Raw genomic sequence first — 24,195 nt, 5'->3', positions numbered from 1 at the left:
TATAAAAAATCGGAATATATATATATATATATATATATATATATAACTACTTAATTTACTCACATAAAATTAATATACGAAAGTATAAATTTATGCGTAAACTTTAAGTATTTGCTTCAAAAGTGCTCAATACATAGGTAGAGCTAGTTAGTAAGTTATAAAATATATATGGCGATTAAGCTACACTGAATATTCCGCGTTTCATCCATACTAGGCCTCTTCAGGCTTATGCGCATAAGCCTGAAGAGTCCTAGAGTGGATGAAATGCGGAATATTCAGTGTAGTTTAATCGCCATATATATTTTATAACTTACTATATATATATATGTGTGTGTGTGTTGGTTTGATTAATTGGAATCAAGAATCTCAGAACTTTCTGGGGTATTGGAATCGGAAAAATTTGTGCTATGACAAAATGATTCCTTTAATTTTCTTTTTGTTTTGTTTTTGGTTTAAGAAAAATCTTCGATTGCTGGTAGTACTTATAAAATAATAAATATTTATTTATTAAACTTCTAGTAAAACTAAAATCTATAGATCTCTCCCATCACAAGTGTGTTTTTATGTTTATGCCAGTTTTATAGTTAAATATTTAGAGATTTATAAATAATCGGAATTGGGGAAAAATAATGGAATCATTCCATCATTAATATATATATATATATATATATATATATATATTTATATAAAATGGGTTAAGAAATTCCAACGAAAGAAAGATGTATATTTAAATAAGGGGTTAGTCACCAACAATGTGTATTTTTTAACATTATTTTATTATTCCGTGTCTTGGATTTTCATTGAGAATTATGTTTGGATCATTATAATAATGTTTTTAAATCATTGAAATCGTTTTTATGCGTTTCAGACGTTCTGTGAAGCGTCCTCGTCAGCAATTATTTTCAAATGTGAAAATTTGAAAATAATTTCTGATGAGGACGCTTCACAGAACGTCTGAAACGCATAAAAACAATTTCAATGATTTAAAAACATTATTATAATGATCCAAACATAATTCTCAATGAAAATCCAAGACACGGAATAATAAAATAATGTTAAAAAATACACATTGTTGGTGACTACCCCCTTATTTAAATATATATATATATATATATATATATATATATATATGCCTTAATATTTCTTAGAAGAAACATGTTTCAGATTGACAAATATTATTTAATCAAAATGCAAATAACTTTATAAAAAAATTGGAATTAGTACTTGTTTCGGAATCAGAAAAAGTATATATATATATATATATATATATATGAATAAAAAAAACAATACGAAAAATATATAAATGTTTATATCTTTTCTGTATTTATTTCTTGTGTGTTGACGTGTAGGAATACAAAAAGTTTTCTAAAAAAAAAAAAAAAACAAGAATGTTTCTTTCAAAATCAATGTCTTAATATTTTTTAGAAGAAATATGTTTCAATTTGATGAAGCTAATTTGTTGAAAACATAAATATCTATTTTTAAATAAAATTATTGTGATTCACTTTTCAAAGGTGCAATTGCTGGTATTGCTGACCAACCGATCCAAGGAATACTATCATCCCAACTAGTTACCGAAAATTCACTTGCAGGCGGGTTTGTGGCGGGTGTTGGGAAAGGTTTGGTTGGTGTTGTTACCAAACCTATTGGTGGCGCCGCAGAGTTTTTATCACAAACTGGTCAAGGTAAGAATTATTTTCTTAGTCAAATCATAAAATGGTTTATTCTTCTGAAAATAAAATCCATATTTTGGTTGCCCTCGTACTTATTTGTTCTGCTTTTGTCAGCATCTCCTTTTTTTTTTTTTAACTGTGCGCACAACATTATTAAAACATTAAAAGATTATTCGTGTATTATTAATAGATTGCTAGTAGGACCTGTTGAAATTCCACAGCGGACGCTTTCATATGTAATATATTGATGTTGGCATTCTGTGGATGTTCAGTGTAAAAGGAGATTTTTTTTTTTTTTTTTATATATATGGAGGTCACCACTTATCAAGGCCCTGAAGCCACTCGAGGATAAGGGTTATTGCGTGTACAGTAATCAATGGGATAGTGTTGTAGTATTCGTTAGTATTGGAGATTTGATAAAATGTCATTACTTAAGGGGGGGGGGCGGTTCATCAGGAATTTGTTTATGTTGGACTTGAAGACATCCAAGTTGAAGTCAGGTGGAAAACAGGCAAGCGGTAAAGAGTTCCACAGGCATGCAGTTCTAAGAAAAAAACTTTGTTCATGGAATGTACGTTTTGATTTAGGCACAGATGCCCTGATATTGTACCTTTTTTTTTTTGTTAAAACTGCTAAAGTATTTATCTAAGCTAGCAGGGATGCTATGGCATGTTAGGTGGTTTATAGTAAGCAGTTATTTTCCTACACAAGAACTTAAAACCAATCTAACTTGTTTAAACTTTTGTAGTATTGGAACTACTGTTCTCTTTTTAAGTGTTATTCACACAATGTTTTCGTTGATGTGACCTCCAACCTTCTTCAGGTATATTCTGTCACACAGAATCTCGAACAGAACCCCTTATTTAATTCACGGGGGTAGCATGCTCTCGTTCCATCAACCGTGACTGGGTAGAAATTCTAAGTAATTCACAATTGTGTTTTTTTTGAGTGCTGCCCTCACTGAGGATTGAACCTACAGGATGATATGTCCGCCCAGATGTTCACTTTATCCGAATTAGAATGCCTCGTCCCATCTAATGAAGACGATGACGATGCCAGTTTGCTCACTTTCACATGGCAAACTACAGTCTCCAAAAGAGTATATAACTTACAACTGAATTCTATCAAGTATTTTATTCACTATGCCACATGTCCTTGCGGACTTTGTTTAAACTTTGTCATATATTTTCATAGAGAATTATGAACATTACTTCTTTTTCTAGGAATACTACATGGCGTTGGATTGACTCGTGTCCCTACAGCAAGATTCAAACCCCATCTCGTTGCTGTCCACCAATCAAAAAATTCCAGCATCAAATATATTTTGTAAGTCAATATTTTTTTAAAATGTATCTCTCCTGTTCTTTCTTTTGCATATAAAATCTTTAATTTTCTATTAAATCTAACACGTCATTGATGATTGTTGTTTTTTTTGAAGCATTGTTGAAATTTGAAATATTGAAAGCCATGCAGTGCAAATATATTTTCTAATTATTTAGTTTAGTTTTATTTTATTTAAAAAAAAACTTCCATTTTATTGCTTTTAATGGTTTTATTTTTAATGTTGTTGTTTCCCTATTTTATAAACAGTAAAACGTTGCAGTCTGTGATGCCCGATGCGAAACTTCTGCTGGCAATTGAAGTCATCCAGTTCGACATCACCGGATTTGGGACCAAAGTAGTCCTTCTCTTGACGCCGGAATTACTTTTTGCCTACGACACTGAGGATGATATGTCCGCCCAGATGTTCACTTTATCCGAATTGGAATGCCTCGTCCCATCTAATGAAGACGATGACGACGCCAGTTTGCTCACTTTCACATGGCAAGATCTCAACCAGCAAATGAATCAGCAGGTAAAAAATTAAAAAGCAACCTTTTTTTGCTTATTCGTAGTGAGAAGATTTTATAATTTATAGGGTGACCCCAGCCACTCCAAAATAAAAGGTCCTGGATATGACCTTAAACTATATCCGATGGTGAGGCCCCAGCTTGTGGGCTTTGGGGAGTGTGGAGCCACCCTTTAATTGCAATTGCTCCCAGGTCCACTGTAACCTAGAGTGGTAGTAACTGTTAGGGTCCCAACTATGGGTTAAATAGAAACTGACTCGAAAAAAAACAAATATATTCTATTAAAAAACTTTTTCTTCAAAATCACTGGATTCGGCATTAAATAACCTGAAAAGTGTAAAACAAAACCTACCAACCAAAATAAAAATTCCACCGAAATGATTAATAAACAAAAAATTATTTCAAGGGAATGATTAATAAAATTCACAATCCTTTCTATTGTCTAACCATATCATATTTAGTACAATCCTTTCTATTGTCTAACCATATCATATTTAGTACAAACTAGTGGGGTCATAAAAAAAAAAAATTGGGAAGAGCGGAGTAGGTTGCCCGATTGTAAAATCTGCTATTAATTGGGGGGAAAAAAAAAATGTGACAGGGGGGGGGGGTGTCAGCCAGAAGTGAAAACGAAAGCAAAATTTTATAAGCAAAAAAAAAAAAAAAAAAAATAGCATGGTTACCCGACGTTGCCCAGGTGTGAAGAGGTGCTATAGTAAGGGTATTGAGCAATCAAAGTCCCTATAAAAAAATAGTTAAATACCCGAAAAGAAAGCAAAAAAGCAAACGTATTAGTTGTCTCGCCCACATGACTTGTGACATCACGCTTCTAATTATTTAGTTTAGTTTATTTCACAAAATAACCTCTTTTATGCGTACGCCGAGATCACGAGGTGTGAATGACTTTGCAAACATGTCTACATTAAAAACTAACCTCTCCTTACGAAAAACAGCCTAGTTGACGGCCAAAGAATTAATGTTTTTGGCCAATTTTTTGGATATCTGTCGTCAGAGAGATGGATCTTCCTAACGATACCGATTTTGTCAGTGTTCATTGCATGTGTTGAAAGTTTTAGTGAGACATACAAACATATATACATACACACACACTAACAGACAAGTGAGATTTATATTATAGAAAATAAACTTCTATGTCTGACTTGTTCACTAAGTTCCAGTCATGAGTGTCTGACAATCTTTCACTTATCACTGTTCAATGATATGGGATGCCAACATTTCACTACAAGAACAAGTATATAATTGGATAAAAGAAAAGAAAAAACAAATATGCAAAGAACAGAATTTGGAAGTGAATTAATATATATATTTACATATTCTGGAATGCTGTATTAGTTAATATAAAAAAGCAACATGTTAAGTTAAAGTTCTATACAAGACTAATCCCCCATTGTAAATTCTAAAGTAATTTTTTGTTGCAATTCTGAATTTTTGAGATGAGATGTGAATGTTTGTATTATTTTGATTAATCGGACTATTATTCTCATCTTAGGGGTTATTAGCACAACGTTTCGGTTGCTGCAACCTACGACCTTCTTCGGGTGTCGAATACATGTTTCCTTTTTTCTAGTAAGGAAAAGAGGGGTTAGCTCTGCATTGCAAGAATTCGAACCGTGGGTTTGAGAGTGGGTCCATAGATCATAAAGAAAGTTCAATCTTCAGGGATCATTAAGATATTTTTGTGGGGGGGAGGTTTCCTATGACTCAATTTTTCAGGATGTCTATGCTAATTATTAATTTTAGTGAAAAAAGTTTTTTACAAAACAGAGGATCGATACTCATGTGTATTTTTATTTTAAAAAATATATACACAATGCAAGATGACAATTCCAAAGGGAGAAGGCTTCTTTTTTTTTTGTGAAGTTACCTCCCTTGGGCTGAGCATCTATTCTTTTTCTCCTGTGAATTTGTAATTAGGGGATCCAAATGTGATTTAATATTTGGAGTAATTTAGAAGAACTTGAAAGGCGAATCTGTGAAGTTATAACAACTATTCTGCAAGAGTTTCTTGTGAAATCAGTTGATGTGACTTGAAAAGCTGGTGGTGAGTGAAGGCAGCCATATTGAATTTTGAATAAAAGTCCATGCATTATACTTTCTTTTTATATTCATTTATTGTAGAAATTATATTTCAAAAATAAGTTATATGTATTTTAAAATAGGGAGTTACTTTTCAATTATTCTGCAGTTTTTTTTTGGAGGGTGGGGTGCCTTGATGAAAAATTTGTTCTGTTGATAAACTTATTTCCTTGATTAAAAAAAAAAAAAATTCCTCTTTTTTTTTTTCTTGACACTTTAGGCGGGGCGGGGGACGTCTATAGTATCACAACGTGCTACATTAAAGATTTTTCTGCAGAGAGTGAACTTCAACTTGTTGTTGGTAGAGAATAGGAGCCATTTTATTTATTTATTTTTTTGCTTAATCAGATAATTTTATTATAGGAATAAGTCTATAATTGTTTAAAGGCCAAAAATATGAAAAATTTCGTTAGGAAGTAAAGTATCGATATTGTTTATATATATATATATATATATATATATATATATATATAATAAAATAAAATCGATTTTTTTTTTCAGTAATTCTGGTTAAGACATATGGCGACAGTGTTATATTCTAGTTTAGTCATCAATATTATTATTATTTGTATACATTTAACTATTATTGTTGCCAAACATTTTTTTTTGTGCATTTTTGCAATCAGTAACTAATATACGAGTCATTCCAAATGCAAAGCCTACCTGGATAAGTTCAGTCATCATAATGCAATTTGCAATAACCTCTGATCCATTCGGGCGGAATAAAACAAATTAGAAGGCATTACTTCTATTTATGTATTCTGGAATCTATACTCCTTAAAATTTGATTTTTTATTTTTGTGTATTTATATTCATATCAAAAAACCCTTTTTCCATTTATTTGTATTTATTTGCTTCCCCACGAAAGCAAAATGTGACACAAGGTCGTTTTTAATGTGGGGTTAAACCAGCTCCCCCAAAAGAAGGCAAAAGGAGCACTCAGGTTGGGACCAAAATGATAATTGTCTCAGTATAGATGGTTTCTCCTCCATTGACTGAGACAAATTACCTTAAGTGCAGCATCTGCAGAACAGATACTACACTTTGAGATATTAAATCTTTTATTCAGGAAAAAATAAACATGAACAAAAAACTTGGGCACAAGGCCAACTCAAAAGGGGGAAAATGAGGGTCGTTGGTCATCCATGTCACTCTAGAACTAAACAATTTTCTCTTCCACCATAATACCGCATTCGCCCTTTTGTACTTGGGGACATCCTACTTAGCACCCAATTTTTAAAACATTTTTTTATTAGCATGTAAAAACAAAATAGATAACAATAACGGTCTGACCTGAAGGCCAAGAACAATAGAAAAAAGGCAAGCCTTTTTTCTATTTATTTAAAAAGAAAATACAACTTTTTTTTTATATTTATGTGTCATGGAATTGCATTTATCTGCAAAAGATTTAGCTAATTTGCATATTCTTTTAAACATTCATTTTAATTAATTCCCTTTTAGTTTTTTTCGATTATCTTATGAAATGATCATCTTTAGTTAACTATTACATGTAATTATATTCATGCAGATATTCTACATGATTTATACTTGCATATTATTTGCCTGAAAAGGTTATAGAAAACACAAACTTCTTTCTATTTATATTTATGTATGAGTGTATATATTTGTTTAAAAAATTTTGCCTACCAAACTCCTCCATCAGTTTTTAGTCTACAGACATGAAACTTAATATATAGGGTATTCAAACCCATGCGAAACTTTATACTTGGGTTTTAGCTGAGGAAAATTGCCAGCGGCATTGCAAATATGCATGCATAAAATAATAGCTATTGGATCGTGTTTTAATTTTTAGCCTTGCAGCAAATATGTCTTCATAGCTCAGGAATTAATAACAAAAGAAAAAGTGAATCGTAAGCTAAACGTTTTGGTTTCAATTCTCCGTGGTGGCACGCGAGTCATTTTTAAAAAAAAAAGATTTAAAAAAAATATTATGCATTGGGTCCAATACAATATAATAATAAATACGAAATCTGCATCAATTAAAATAGCATATTTAAGCATATTTTACAACCGGGCAATACTGGGCGGCCTACCATATTCTGGAATTCTTAAGGCAAATAAACAAGATAATTAAACAAACAAAATTAACGGATAACTATTTAACGATCTTTCCTTGCTGTCTATGACAATGTTTCTTTAGTTAATCATTGAAAGTTCCATTTTCAATCGAAACAACTGTATAAGTCAATCGGTTATGGATGAGATCTTTTACTTTCTCTCATAGGACAATAGAAATTAAATGTTCAATGGTAAAATTTCAATTTGGTGAATGTCATATCAACAAGGGTTGTACTCAGTTAATGTTATTTTAGTACTTGAGCGTATTGTAAACCAGACATATCTCTGTGGTCACTCGGCTTCGGCCAGAGCATGACGACACCAGCCAGATTATACCAAGCAACAGTTACAGTTTAGCTGCTGTCTGACATAACATGCCGACCAGCCAATCACAACGTGGCGCACTGAATCATAAGGAAGCAGCGGTGTACGCAAGTGCGCGCGCTTAGCAAACAACTTTTGGATATATATTGGGTGAGGAAAAAAAAAAAGAAGTTGTTACATGCAAAGCATAATGTATCTTTAAAACCTTCTCTTCCAATTTAAAAAAAAACAAAAAAAATTTTTTTTACAAAAAAAAAAAAAAAATACTTGGAAAAAAAACAATTTTGTTTCCAGTTTTCCTTGACAAAAAAAAAACAAACTTTAAAACATAAAAAAAAATGACAAAATATATTAACAAAATTTTTTTTTCTTTGAACCGCTTTTTAAAACATTTCTTTAAAATTATTTGACCAAAAAAAAAAAATTAATTTTTACTTCTTCTAATCTTTTCTTGACATTAAAAAAAAGTTGCGAGTTTGTCTCTGCTTTATCATTATTTTCATGCCAAGTGCTTGGCTGAGCTCCAATCTATGGTCCCCCCCTTGCCAAACTTTCACAAGAAACACCCGTCTAGCAGAAAACACTATCACTAATTTTCGCCACTCTTTATCTGCGCCTAAATCTAAGCGTAGATTCCATCAGCAAAGCTTCTTTCTTAGAGCTGCACGCCTATGGAATTGTCTTCCATTTTCCTGCTTTCCAGCTGACTACAATATGGTTGCGTTCAAGTCTAACATAAACAAGTTTTTGATGAGCCGTTCCATATAAGTTAACAAATTTACTGAATTTCCATTACTAACGATTACTATATTGTCCAATTTCTACTGTACACTCTTTAACCCTTATCCTTTAGTGGCCTCTTTTCTTTTATGTAGCGTTGTTATGATTTAATCGGTGACGCTCGGCATAATCCATCTGTTGACGTTATGTTCCGGCCAAAGCCGAGTGAATGCTGAGATATATCTGGTTCACAATATGCATTAGTACCGTCATTTTAAACTATGTGCTTTGGAGAAGTGGTCATGACTGGAGGATACTTCAATGCGCCTCATCTTTGGTGCTCGTTGCCTGCCCTTCTAGCCCGCCACCATATACATACTCTTTTTTAAATAGATACCGCAAACAAAAAAAGGGAGGGATAACTTACAAACTTTTGCAATTTCTATCATATGCCAATATAAAGATATTAAAAATTTAATGTAGTTTGCTTCAAGCATTGTTTTTTTGTGTATATAAAGGTAATCAATACTTTAAAAATATAATATAACTAGCAAGCCACCCGGCATTGCCCAGTCATAAGATATGCTTAAATATGATATTTTAATTTATGCAGATTTCATATTTATTATTATAAAGCCAATTCTCTCTTGATTATTATATTGTACCCAATATATAGTAGTGATTTAAAAAGTTTAAAACAAAAACAAACTTGATTGCCATCAGCTAGGATTGAAACCAAAACATATAACTATCCAATGTTTTGGCCTTTGGGTTAAGACCAAAGTGTAGTATCTGTTCTGGCAGATACTGCAATAAAAGACCGTATGTGGGGGGAAAGCCCACATATAAGAACATTGCTCTTGAGCAATCAGTTATTGGTCAATGTAGGGGAGACCCTTCATACCAATTGTCACTGTCCAGCTCCCCTACTCCCCAGGGAGCTGGTCCCCATTTCCCCAATCTCTCCACATTAAAAAACGGCCTTGTGCCTAATTTACTCAGTGGGGAAGCAAATAAATACAAAGATCAAAGTGTAGTATAATGAATTATTGTTACCATTTTATTGTTATCTTTTTTGTTTTTACACGTCAATAAAAAATGTTTTAAAAATTGGGAGTTACTAGGACGTCCCCCAATATGAAAGGGTGAATGCGGTATTATGGTGAAAGAAGATACTAGCTGGGAGAAACTTTTGACTTTGTTTAGTTCTGGAGTGACAAGGATGACCAACGACCCCCAAAATTCCCCCCTTTTGAGTTGGCCATGTGCCTAAGTTTTTTGTTCACCGTTAATTTTACTGTATTTTTTAACATGAATAAAAGATTTAATATCTCAAAGTGTAGTATCTGTTCCGGCAGATGCTGCACTTAAGATAATTTGTACCAGTCAATGGAGGGGAAACCCTCTATACTGGGACAATTATTATTTTTGGTAACCAGAGTGCCCCCTTTTTGCCTACTTTTAGGGGAGCTGGTTTTTACCTCACATTAAAAACGGCCTTGTGCCTAATTTGCTCAGTGGGGGAGCAAATAAATACCATCTGTTCTTCAGATGCTGCACTTCAATTTTTTATTCTCTGTCAGTGGAGGAGAAATCCTTCACGACTGAGGCAATTTTTATTTTTGTTCCTTTTCTCCACATTAAAAAACGACCCTAGTGTCTAACTCTGTCCCGTGGGGAGACATTGTAAGTAGGAACTGTCCAATGTTTTTTTGTTACCATGTGAGCTAAGTCCAAATCAAAACTTTAAAAGCTAACTTAGTATAAATGTATTGAAGATAAACGTTAAGCCAACTTATGCCTGCTAATTTCCAATTTTTCAATTTTTCAACCTTGACCCCTTAGCAGCTATTTTTACCGGCTAAAACCCAAATCGAATTTGTTACACAGGTCTAAATCCCCTATATATCAAGTTTTAAGTCTGTAGACCAAAAATTGAGAAAGTAGTTTCGTAGGGACTGCTCCACACACACACATAAGATCACTTTTATGTATAAACTAGCAAGCTGCCTGGCATTGCCCAGTTGTAAAATATACTTTAATATGATATTTCAATTTATGCAGATTTTGTATTTATTATTATAGAACAAATTTTCTATTGATTATTATATTGTACCCAATATATAGTAATCATTTCAAAAGTAAATAGGATAAAAATATTACTTGGGTGCCATAAACCAGAATCAAAACCGTTTAGCACTTCAGCCTCTGTCTGAGATGGATAAGAAAAGTGGTAAAAATGAACAGACGTTAACATATAAATGTATATTTGCATATGCGTAGAAGAGCATTTTAAGTTTACTTACGCCTGCCAAGTTCCAATTTTGTTTTTCAGTTTTGACCCTTTTTGCAGCTATTTTTACCAGCTAAAGACTAAATCGAATTTGTTCCACAGGTCCAAATTTTCTATTTATCAAGTTTCAAGTTTGTAGATCAAAATTTGAAAGAGGAGTTTAGTAGAAACTATTCCTCAGACGGATATATATATATATATCTATATATATCTATATATATATATATATATAGTAATAAAAGTATAACACGCGCACGCACACACACACACACGCATACACATTGGTTTTTATTTTACAACCTCAAAATATTAACTTCTTCAGATGGTAAAAGTCAAAAACTTTTGAGATCTGAAGAAACAGACAAGAAACTCCTCTGTCTGCCGAAAACAATTGCAATAGACTAAGTTAATATTTTGAGGTTGTAAAATAAAACATGGCCAGCCCTATTAAAGTATTGAGCACTTTTTATCCTATTTGTTTTTTACCTCTAAACATATATTATTTTTAAAATATAATTCACGTACAGTACTGTTTCGCTGTTTCACAGCTCATCTGTGCGGCTTGACAAGCAACTGCCTCAAGCCAAGATTGAAACCTGATAGCCCAAACGACAGTCAGAGCTTCTAACCGGTGCGCTATATGACTGCTGCTATGCGGGCAGTGAATTAACAATGTTTTGACATTGTCCAAATACCTAAGCTCATTTGTTTACACAAAGAGCATCGCTTCACGCGCTAATGGTAATTTGTATATCACTTCCCAATATGCTCAACCCAAGATAGGAAGCATATATATATATATATATATATATATATATATATATATAATAGAGAATAATAGACCCTAGGTCTAAAAGAGCAAAGTTTCTGTTAATGCTTGAAAAGTGCTGTGCTTGAAGTACTGCAAATATATGATAAACTCGATGGGTGTATTTACTTAGAGCTATATTAATACAGAGGATAAAAGATCAATAATTGTGAAATTATAAATCAGCTTCAAAAGAAGAAACAAAACAATTTGATTTTGTTTTGTTTCTCATTTTGAAGCTGATTTATAATTTCACAATTATTGATCTTTTATCCCCCTCTCTATCTATCTATCTATCTATATATATATATATTTTATAGTGGACTATTTTACCATATTTGTCCAAAATTTTCGATGTATGTCTATTTAGCAGTTTTGCATGGTGCTGAACTCAAATTGAGGACTTATGGGGCTAATAGTGCGGGGGGGGGGGAATGATGGCTTTAGTCATTTTTTTTTTTTTTCATGGTGCAGAACTCAAATTTATATATGTTAAGGCCTAAAACTGCACAGTTTATTTTCACCAGGATTTGACGTCCCCTGGGGACTTCTGGGGCTAAATTGGGGCGGGGGGGGGGATGCTGAACTTAGTCATTTTTTTTTTATGCCTCGTTCACTGTGCATTCACGGGGACCATGCATGCTTCACTTGTTAACACTATTGTTACACACCATCATCCAATATTGCTGCATTAATGAAATGTAATTTTTTTTTTTTTTTTTTTTTTTTTTCAGGAGCGAAATCCTAACAAGGACCGGGTGACCGCTTTCCTTGATAGTGCCTCGGGTTACGTTCCGCTTCCTGATCTGAGCAGCATCAACCAACCATTGAGCGGAGGGATTAACCCTGCCTTCCAGAGCCCTGTCCATTCTTCGAACAAAGCTAATATCCCACGCTTTGAGTTCAGGGTAGAGCCTTATTTCAAAGAGGCTTTTGTTACGATATTCAAAATGGCCAAGAATAGACTAATTGGAAAAGGATTCCCACTATAATCATTTTTTCTTTTCTTTTATTTTCAGAACCTAATCTTAGAAATGAGATTGCTATTAAAAAAAAAAAAATTATTACTAAAAAAAAAAAAAAAATGGAGAAGGACAAGTATTTCAGAATAACTAAATTACCCGTAAAATCATAAAGTTGTATGAATTTGCTTGGTATGACTTTTGAATATCTTGACCACATGAAGGTTGCCTACATCCATAGTAAAAGTGGTGTTATGCAACAGAGTATTTAAACTTCCTCTGCTCAGGCCAGGTCAGCCACCTCCCATATTATCCAGATTTAAATATATAATTACAGATGCAACACCAATTTTACAATATTTATTGAAAAAGATGATTACCCAGAAAAATGGAGGACTGATAATTCAGAAGAACAAAATTACCTGTAAAATCATAAAGTTGTATGAATTAGCATTGCATGTCTTTTGAATGCCTTGATTCTGGTGTTGGCATCAGGACCACATGAAGGTTGCATACATCCATAGTAAAAGTTGTATTATGTAAAAGAGAGTATTTGTACTTTCTCTGCTCAGGCAATATTCACATCTGGACTAACTTTACCGGAGCCAGCTCCCATATTACCCGGATTTAAAAATGCAGTATAACCCGGATATAAGAGACTCCATATATGATCCCTACAACGTTCTTATACCCGGGTTTCTTATATCCGGGTCACCCTTTGCATTAACAAAAGCTCTAATTTGAGGCCCAGAGAAAATCTCTCTTATATCCGTTTTACTTATATTCGGGTCTCTTATATCCGGGTTACACTGTATAGATACAGATGCAACACCAATTCTATGGCGCCTGTAAAAGAGAAAAAGATTTTAAAAATGGTGAAGGGACTGATACTTCAGAATAACTAAATTACAAGGTGCCTTCAATAAGTTTCCAGACTATTTTTGTACAGGTATTTAAAAAATGAAGTCTGGAAATTATTTAAGGCACGTCGTACCCATGAAATCATAAAGTTATCAGAATTGGCATTGCATGACTGCTGAATGGCTTGATTCTCTTGTCTGGATTGGTTCCCCCAATTCTTTCTAGAATCAGGTATTTACAGGACGAAACCACATGAAAGTTGCCAACTTGGTCTGCTCAGCTCATTGGTTGCACCTCCCTGCCTGCAAGCTATCCTCCAAGTTATCCAGACATAAATATATAAATACAGATGCCACACCGATTTTATGGTGCCCGTGGTTCCAGAGATTTACCCGATTAAACGTTTTACTGGACCATCTGATTACATCTTAATATCAATTCTTCAACACATTCCGGATCAACTAATCAAACATCTTTTGTATATTTCTAAATCACCAGGGATTGTCTGAAACTATAAGGTACATTAAATGTGATTCAACTTTTTCTTTGGAAATAAGCCGATGTTTATGTTTAGCATTTGTTAAAGTCATATCTACAAATGAGGGTTTTTGTACAGAATTCAACCTAATTAAAAAATAAAAATACATAAAAATCTTTGATATATGAACCTGTCATGGAACGAAAATATCATGTTCCAAAAATCATGTAAATTGATCCAGTAAGTTCTTTTCTATTATTTAAAAAAAAAAAAAAAAAAAAAATTTTTATGAAGATGCAAGAATGGTGGATCTATCTCTGTCATCTTTAATAAATACTGGGAGACAACTCAATTCGAATTACCAAGGTCCAAATCAAGCTTGTAATGACTGTGATTTACTATTAAAATAACTGAAGAATCATAAAAAAATGATTTTCTATATTAAAAAAAATAAACTACTTGATCAATTTATGTGGTTTTTGGAACATGACTTTTTTTTTTTGTTACAGTTACATAAATCAAAGATTTTTCTGTATCTTTGTTTTTTTAATTATATTGAATTCTGTACAACAATCAAAATAAGATATAAATAAAAAGGACTACCAGCAGCAGGTACAGAGTAAATAGGCTGTGATGACATGCTACAAACAGAGCCATCATTTTGTTTCCGAGTAAATTAGTCTGGCGATGATGAGATTAGATTAGCAAGTTCCATTTCATGATTTTTTTCTGTTTTTTGTTGTTTTTTATTTTTATGGAAATTGCTCCAGACAAGGCATGAAGCCACTTGATGTAAAACGCTATAAATTGTTTAATTCTGTTCACGAATTGCGAACATGCAATTATCTCAACATTTCCATTCTAACAGATGTGGACGTGGATATTTTAAAACTGTAATCTAACTCCGATAGGATTTACTATTGCCAGGTGAAAGGTTAAGGGAGGGCGTATGGTTCCTTTGTTAAACTTTAATGACATGTGACCTCTGAAGGTCAGCAAGTTCTTTAAAATAACATTTTCAAATACTTTATCCCATCTAAAACTAAAAAAAAACAAAAAAAAAAGTCAACCAGTTTTAAGTTTATATATTTTCAGATTCTTATAGTCGTCGTAGTTGTGGATTAAGCAACCCTGGCATCACTATAAATTCATCAAACAGTGCAGGTTCAGAAGATTAGGTCTGGTTGAGGATTAAGCAACCCTTGCCTCGCTATTGATTCATTTCAGATTGTTATAGTTATCATAGATGTTCCTATTTACAATGCCTCCCCACGGGACAGTCAGACACCAGGGTCGTTTTTTTAATGTGGAGAAAAGGAACAAAAATAAAAATTGTCTCAGTCGTGAAGGATTTCTCCTCCACTGACAGAGAACAAGAAATTGGAGTGTAGATCTGAAGAACAGATACTACACTTTGATCTTGACCCGAAGGCCAAGCAGTAGTACTATCAGATGAGGCTGTCTGAAGATACTGGTTTCCTAACCTAAACTGCACCAAACATTTGATATCATTGTTTTTTTTTTTTTTCCTCTCTGTTTGCAAAATTCTATCATGTTCTGCAAAACCAAAACATTTTCTTCTACAAAACAATGAAACCGATCCATGAATGAATATTTGAAGATATAAAGAACTTGAAGCATAAAAATTTCTACCAAAATAACCAGATTTGAGCAATAAATAAAGGGTTGATATACCGTAAAACAAAACAACCAAAGCATCAAACTGTTGTGCTCTGCAGTCTTCTTCGGGGTAAAGAGAAAATTCACCCAAAGATTGTATTTTTTTTTTATTTATGTCCCCCCCCGCCCTATGGCAAGAAGATTAGATACAAGGTCAGAAAAGCAGGATTTTAAAATCCAGTTCCCAATAAGAAAAGCACTGTATCGGAACAAAAATTGCCTGGGCAGACCTGTTGGCATTCCCTGGTAGTAGCATCTCAGGATGGGTTAATTTGCTAATGGTAACATGCACGAGGAAAGGGCCTTTTGGCCAAGATCAAAGTACGTTTTTTATGTTCAATTTTTTCTTTCTCAATAAAATATATAAACAAGATCAAAGTGTAGTATCTGTTCTGGCAGATACTGCAAGCAAAGACCCTATGTGGGGCGACCCCACAGATAAGACCTTGGTATGAAGGGTTGCCCCTACATTGACCAATTGTCACTATCCAGCTCCTCTACTCCCCGGGGAGTTGGTCCCCATTTCCCCTTCACTCCTCACTTTAAAAATCAGCCTTGTGCCTAATTTGCTCGGTGGGGGAGCAAATAAATACCATGTGTTCTTCAGATGCTGCACTTCAATTTCTTGTTCTCTGTCAGTGGAGGAGAAATCCTTCACGACCGAGGCAATTTTTATTTTTGTTCCTTTTCTCCACGTTAAAAAACGACCCTGGTGTCTAACTCTGTCCCGTGGGGAGACATTGTAAGTAGGAACATGCACGAGGAAAGGGCTGCTAATAAAAATAAAACAGGACGGTATAACTGAATGAATACTAAATATAATTAAATCCTTCTCGGACAATAGGACCATCCAGGTTGTCATTGATGGACATACATCCAAACTACATAACATTAATGCGAGCGTCCATCAGGGTTCAATCCTTGGGCCACTATTATTCCTGATATTCATTAATGACCTCCCTGATAATATTGTGTCCGAGATGGGTATATTTGCTGATGATACAGTACTCTATAACATGCACGAAGGAAGAACTGATGTACACGAATCTAAGACAATGGCAGAATCCTTAAAAAATGACCTCCAGACTGTTATGGAATGGAGTCGTAAATGGAAGGTAACATTTAATGCTAGTAAGACTAAGCTGCTCTCCTTAACAATTACAAGAAGCCTCTCCAATCACTGATATCCATGACTAATAACTCCCTTCTTGAGAATTCGTCCTTCGAACTTTTTAGCTTAACATTCGTAGGCAATATGAACTGGAACAAATACATTGAAGACATTGTGAAGGCTGCTGCAAAGAATGTGGGTTCCTTTTATCCTGCAAGAAGACTATTCACACCTGAGAGTATCCTGTATCTTCATAAGGCCACCATTCGCCCATGCATAGAGTATTGTTGTGACAGCTGGACTAGTGCATCTATCACTAGTCTCTCCCTCTTAGATAGGGTAAAAAAAAAAAGAGTCTCCAATCTAGTAAGTCCCACTTTGTCAACTAAGCACCAATCCCTGTCCCATCGCCACAATGTTGCATCTCTGTGCTTATTTTACAAATATTTTAATGTCATATGCTCTGATGAACTCATTGCACTTGTGCCCCCCGATGTACATATCCTCGACAAAATGTGAAATCTCTTGCGAAATATATCTGTTTAAGGAAAGTAGCTCCTTAATTTTAAAATCAGTTATCTCCCCTGAATACATAAAATGGCTGAAAAATTAATCCAGTCCTGGTACAATTTGTTACACTTTCGGGTCAATGAATGAATAATGGTTTTCTAAATTTTAGATATTATATACATCTAAAACAATGCCCATCAAGACTGCACCAACTTTATGGTTTTTTTTTTAATAGACTTTGAATTTAGCTGGACATACACACACACACTCACACATACAGACAACAGTCCTTTATTAAATATTTATGAAAGCGTTTTTGAAATTTCAAAAATGTTTACATTGTGATGTCATAGAAGACATCCATTCTCCTCTCTTTTCTTTATTTACATCATTCCACTTATCATTCTCCCACCATCTCAAACAATCATGTACAGATGAAAAATGTGCATGGTGACAAGTAAACAGGATTAAAACAGAGATTTACTACTACAAATATATATATATATATATATAAGTAATTTATAAAATATATATGGCGATTAAGCTACACTGAATATTCGGCGTTTCATCCACTATAGGACTCCTCAGGAATATTCGGCATTTCATCCACTCTAGGACTCCTCATCCTGAGGAATCCTAGAGTGGATGAAACGCCGAATATTCAGTGTAGCTTAATCGCCTTATATATTTTATAAATTACTAACTAGCTCTACCTACGTATTGAGCACTTTTGAAGTAAATACTTAAAGTTTATGCATAAATCTATACTTTCGTATATAAAGTTTATGTGAGTAAATTAAGTAGTTATATATATATATATATATATATATATATACACACACACACATACTGGAACATTAGTGAAAATCTCTCTAGAGCTCCTTTGACTATGATCTCATCAGGAGGAAATCGATAGCAATAAAAAATAATCATGGCAAAAATAAAGAGCAATAGGGGAATTTTATATTTAAGGTGCTAAAAGACATTTAAAATAAACAATTTTTACATGATTTTTGGAATCTGCCTTATGAAGCACCTCAAACCACTCTATTTTATACTTCTTGGCACAAGTGGTTTAAGGTACTTCATAGAGCGAATTCCAAAAACCATTAAAAAAAAGTTTTGGAATCTGTTTCTGTTGTGATTCGAAAATCTTCTTTATGCCGGCAGAAAAAATTGATAAAAATGTTAAATCTCTTCAGGTAACTTTGACCCCCCTCTCTTCAATCTTCTTTTTCTCTGACTCGGTGCTATTTTAATCGTCTTATACTCGTTTATTGAATTAAATTGTTTATTTTGATGTGCTTTTGGCGCCTTAAATATAAAAGGTCTTCCAATGCTCTTTATGTTTTGCCATTAATATTTTTTTTTTCATTGCTATCGATTTTCTCCCAATGACAGAGCTTTCAAGAGATTTCCTCTTATGTTTAAATGTGTGATATAAATTTTGTACATACAAACATTTTTATATATATATATATATATATATAAATAATCTGTATAGATTATTTCACTGTCCTGTTTCAATTTTTTTGCTTGTATGTTGAATAGCATATCAACCCATTCTGTGTTCATTGATTAAGATTGTCGGACTGACTTCCTCATCTTGGTTGTTATTGTCACAACGTTTCGGCCGTTTTGCCCTCCGGCCTTCGTCAGGTGAACGGTTTGTTAGGAGTCTCGAACCCAACCCTTTATTATTATTACGGGGGTACCGTGTTCGGACTCCAGCTAGGCTTTGGGACATAGTTGCTGATTCTCTGTTTTTCAATGTTACTTTTTCACTGCCTTCGTTCAGGATTGAACTCAGCACCTTTGGGTAACTGTAAACTTTGATACAACGTCTAGGACCACTCGGCCATATGTCACTAGGACAAACCGTTCACCAGACGAAGGCCGGAGGGCAAAACGGCCGAAACGTTGTGACAATAACAACCAAGATGAGGAAGTCAGTCCGACAATCTTAATCAATGAAAACAACTCATCTCAAAAATACAGACAATTACCATTCTGTGTTATCTAATGTCAACATACAATACATTGTGTAAACGATTAGTAAAACCACAAGTTGCTATTTTGCATACAGAACCTGGCAGTGCCAAATGGTCACTAATTAAGTACTATGTTCCTACATCCATTCACCCATCTCCTGCCTCTTTTAACCTGATCTCTTCCCTTCATCTGTACAAAAGTGACAAAAATGTGAACACTAATCATTTTTCTAAAGTTTTTGTTAATAAAAAGAACGAAATATCAATATAAATGAACATGATTTTGATTTAACTCTTGCTTCTATAATTTTCGATTGTCAACACACACACACACACACACACACACACACACCAGTTTATACGGACAAAAATTAAAAAAAATGTTTATCTGGTCTAAATCAGAAATAAAACAATAGAATAATCATGATTTCTGTAAATAACGGTTTGACCTAAATAAATGAACAAAAAAAAAAAAAAAAATCAAATATATATATATTTATGTTGGATTGTATAAAAATGGTTAACTGTAACTTTTTTTTTTTTTTTTTTCTGAATTAAATTTACTTTCATTTCTTTCTTGGAGAGTTGTTCTTTTATTTTATTTATTATTTCATTCTGTAACTTTTTAAATTATTTTTTAGCTCATTCGCTGATGTATATCTTTTCTCGTTACCAAGTTTTAGTTACGAAATTTTTGTTACCAAGTTGGCATAAACAAGTTCTCGTTATGGAGTTCTTGTTACCGATTTCTCATTGCTGCGCTCCAAATATGGTGTACACTTGGAAAGCTATACAGTAGCGATGCTGGTGAAAAGAGAATGCTTCCTGGGCATGCCAGCGGCAATATCCTTCAAGGAAGCCAACATATCTTGTCTGGTGGTGGTGGTGGTTCACGGTAGATGCCCTCACTGTTGGTTCTGTCAGAAACAGGGCCACACGGCAATAAACTTCCCCAAAAGAGTGGTTCCAAGCCAACCTGCAACACAAGTAAACACAGTTCCAGCAGCAGGGCTGGCGACAGCCTCTGAAATCAAGTCAGCAAAGCCCAAGAAGACTAAGAATTAATGGAGTATGATGGCGGGCATAAACGAAAGAACACATCCTTCACCACATACTCAATAACAGCAACAACAACAGTTACAGCCACAATGACAGTAGCATCATCATCATCATCAGCAGCAGCCGCAGGAAGAGCAGATGCAGCAACAACATCAACAGCGAGAGCATCAGGAGAAGCAGCAACAACAGCAGCAGCAAGAGTCTCCTGGCACTAGCAAGCACACAATCATGGAAGACACCACACCAACGGGGGCAAGCAGAAGCTTCCAGACTCCCCAACTGAGTTGGAAGAAGAGGTAGTGTCCTAGGAAGAGATAAATACACACATGGCTCGGGTTGAGAAAAAAGACAAGATAGAGAGGAAGAAGCATAAGAAGAGCAGAGAGGCAGCCCCCAGCCCACCCCTGCCAGAGGACTCAACAGAGATTTCCAAGGAGAAACGTCAGTCTCCAAACACTTCTGAATCTGAGAAGACCACCCTGCCTCCTACTACAACCCCCCCCCCAGACTTTGCTTACTCCTTCCGAGCCCCTCCAGTCTGTACGAAATGGACAAAGAAGTTTCCATTCCTGCCGGGAGACAAGTTGTGTGAGACGGACCCTCTTCATGACTACCCAGACCTCAAGGGTAAGCAGAAGGTGTCTTACAACAAACTGAGGAACTTTGTATCCATCGAGAGGGATAATGTCACGGACCTCACAAAGTTCAAGCACGCCCTGATGCTGACCACCTTCATGAGAGGATGGAGGGACAACAGAAACAGGGTCCTAAACCAGAAGCTGGTGATCGAAGAGCACCTATCTCTGAAGCCGCTGGCGGTACTTTGCGAAGGTATAGTCCCTCTTTATGTTCACCCTTTGTTTTACAGGGCACTTTTATTAACGTTTCCCTTGGATGTGGAAGGCACAATACGAGATGGTTAGATTACGTCTGAACTGCTCTCAGCCAGTCTCGGTCATACCTGCCACATCCTCACTCCCAAAGTCTTCAGTCCCGTGTGTGACACTGCTTAAATCTGTTGATCATGTCTTTGAACCTGGCTACATTTAATGTGAGGGGCATCAGATATTGAAGCAAAGCAGTGCATGTGCGGAGAAATCTGGTGTCCCTCCAGGTAGATATTGCCGCTATTCAGGAGACCCACTTTGTTTAAGATGAGGATTGTCAGCTGCTGGTAAACGACTTTGATGTTTACTCAGCATATGGCAATACCTGCAGTCATGGAATCTCCTTGCTAGTGAGACGCACCTTGTCAGCATTGGTGAATGTTGTTTCATGTGGAAAGGAATGGGCGGGCAGTTGTTGCTGATGTTGCTGTTAATAGAAGTGTTTTGGATTGTTGCGGTTTATGCGCCCAATTCTGCAGTAAAGAGGGTTTCTTGAGGATTCAGAAAGGTAAGTGTTAATGGGTGATTGGAATGCCATCCTTGATCCCAAGATAGATAAGGTCGGGAGGAATAGCGGGTCAGAGGGGTGTGACAGTAGCCTGTCTGACCTGATGGCTTTGTGCGATCTTGTTGACAGATTTTTTCTGGATCACCTGGGGCAGGAAATGTGAACATGGCATGCTAGCATGCCTTCCCATCCAAGTACTTATTTATATTAGATGTTAATCAGGAGAAACGGCATAGACTTTTTATCATGCCCCACACTCCACTCTTTAGGACACTCTAATAATAAATTGGTTATGCCCTGTTTGAACTTAAGTGCTAGGCCTAAACTAGCCGGATACTAGAAGTTTAATAGCTCCTTACTGGAGCTAGAAGACTTCCGGCAGAAGGTTATAGAGTCAATTCATTGGGCACTAGTGGCGGCAGTAACAGAAGTAAGTGGTGGGTTAGCACAAAGACTAAGACTTCTGTGTTCAGTACAACCAATGCCTTGCTCAAGATAGGGCTAAAGCAAAGAAGGATGTGTTCAACCACTGGTTTGCTCAGATCTCCATTCCCAAGCAGGTGACCAAGGGAGTGATCACGTTGCTGAGAAAAAGCCAACGACATGGTGGGGAGGAAAATCTAGATGATTTTAGGCCCTTGACTCTGCTAAATACAGAGTGAAAGAATTTAGCAAAAGTTCTTGTGAATTGCTTGTAGGTTGTCATCACTAACTTGATTGAACCAGACCAGAGCTATGCTGTGAAGGGGGGGTGGATTAAAGACAATCTGCATTTGATCCGCACGATCAGTCCGAGGCTTTTGATAGGGTCGACCATCGGTTCCTGGGAACTGATTTCTGCAAATTAGTCCTTGTTCTGTACCACAGGCTAATGGTAGCGGTGCAGATCAATCGTAGGCTTTCGGAGTCGTTCATCTCTTGGTTGGTGCATCAGGGCTGCCAGCTGTAACCTCTGTTATATGCCCTGGCGTTGGAACCCCTCCTTCGCAAGCTAAGGTTCGAGACGGCTACACCAGTCCTGCGTGGAATAGCTTTACCTGGCGGTACATGAACCAAGGTTTCCGTGTTTGCTGATAATGTTACCATGTTTGTGTTTTGCTGCATGGACATAGAAGCGGTGATCAAGGTGCTTGCTTGATACAAAGAAGTACCAGGAGCCATCTTTAACTGCAGCAAGTCTGTTGGCCTGTCTGAAGCGGAGACACTACACTTCCAGGCATTTTCAGCTGGACCGATGGCTCGGTCCGCGTTCTCAGTGTCTGGATTGGACCGGGTTTACAGCTGAAAAAAAAAAAACAACTGGTCAGAAGTATAGTCAAATTGTTGGTCAAGCTTTGGATTCAAAGGAAATTGTCTTTGAAGGGTCCGGCGGAGGCGTACACCACTTACATCTTCCTGCTCATCCTTTACCGGATGTCTGTACTGCCCCTCCCTGCGAAACGCCCTCAAGCTTTCACAGAGCTCCTCTCCTCACTTTTGTGGTAAAAAGGAAAGCATTATGTTTGCAAAGAGGTCTGTACCCAAAATCTGAGTAAGGGAAACTTGGGACTACTGATGTTATATGCTACAGACATGCTGAGAGGTTGGCTTTCCTAGGCTGTTTGCTAGAGAAGGACGTTCTGTGGGTCTCTGCTGTAGGAACCGCCTTTCCCAACTGCAAACCCGACCCCTTGGTCGAAGGCCATCATAGACTGAGGGAATAAATGTTCTTTGCCGAATGCTGATCTGCGCTTAGAGCTTTGCCGGGGATCAGTATCCTCTCACAACCTAGGGAGAAGCTTTATCAGGCATTAGTGGGGAGTACCACTTCAGATCCTCTACGGGAACGGCTAGGATGGTCAGAGGAAGAGATCCACTTACAGGTGAATTGGGCGCTGAGACAACACAATTTGGAATTTTTTCTTACCTGGTTCGGAACGCACTGCCTCTCTTTGATAAATTTCACAAAGAAGACGCTAAAATCCCTCCTGAGTGTCGTTTCTGCAATGACCACAAAATTGAAATGGTCGAGCACACCTTTTTCTAGTGCAGCCAACTTCGGGGACTCGCAGAGTATGTCAGAGAGCTCGCATCAACGCCGAGTGCCCATTTTTCTTGACGTTATATACATTATAGACAACATCGATCTGCCGCTGTCTGGGGAGAAAAGAATGGTTATTCTGATGATCCTAGCAGTAGCGAAAATGATGATTTGGATCACCTGCTTCAAAAAGCTCTACAAGGAGACATCTGTTCCAAATCAGGATCTGATCGTTTACTTTAAACATTTGCTTAAAGTAAAGATCAGATGTGATTGGAGGAGAT

The 24,195-nt window shown here is 35.7% G+C and overlaps 1 protein-coding gene across 2 annotated transcripts in view; it reads left to right on the top strand.

Moving 5' to 3' along the window:
- LOC145293754 (intermembrane lipid transfer protein VPS13B-like) overlaps positions 1 to 14,422 on the top strand; it is a 260,242-nt gene extending 245,820 nt beyond the window's left edge. For both annotated transcript variants that reach the window (XM_080140245.1, XM_080140246.1), the window contains exons 49-52: positions 1,515 to 1,685; positions 2,897 to 2,999; positions 3,264 to 3,528; positions 12,579 to 14,422. In XM_080140245.1, the coding sequence (XP_079996371.1) occupies positions 1,515 to 1,685; positions 2,897 to 2,999; positions 3,264 to 3,528; positions 12,579 to 12,836 (797 nt within the window). In that variant the 3' untranslated portion in view covers positions 12,837 to 14,422. The remainder of the gene's footprint in view (positions 1 to 1,514; positions 1,686 to 2,896; positions 3,000 to 3,263; positions 3,529 to 12,578) is intronic.
- Positions 14,423 to 24,195: the final 9,773 nt, after the last annotated feature.

The sequence above is a fragment of the Euprymna scolopes genome, chromosome 15, assembly GCF_053919585.1.
Source record: "Euprymna scolopes isolate OS-2025 chromosome 15, ASM5391958v1, whole genome shotgun sequence".
NCBI classification, from domain to species: Eukaryota; Metazoa; Mollusca; class Cephalopoda; order Sepiida; family Sepiolidae; genus Euprymna; species Euprymna scolopes.
The sequence above is the reverse complement of the archived record's forward strand: the minus strand, read 5'-3'. Positions and strand labels throughout refer to the sequence as shown.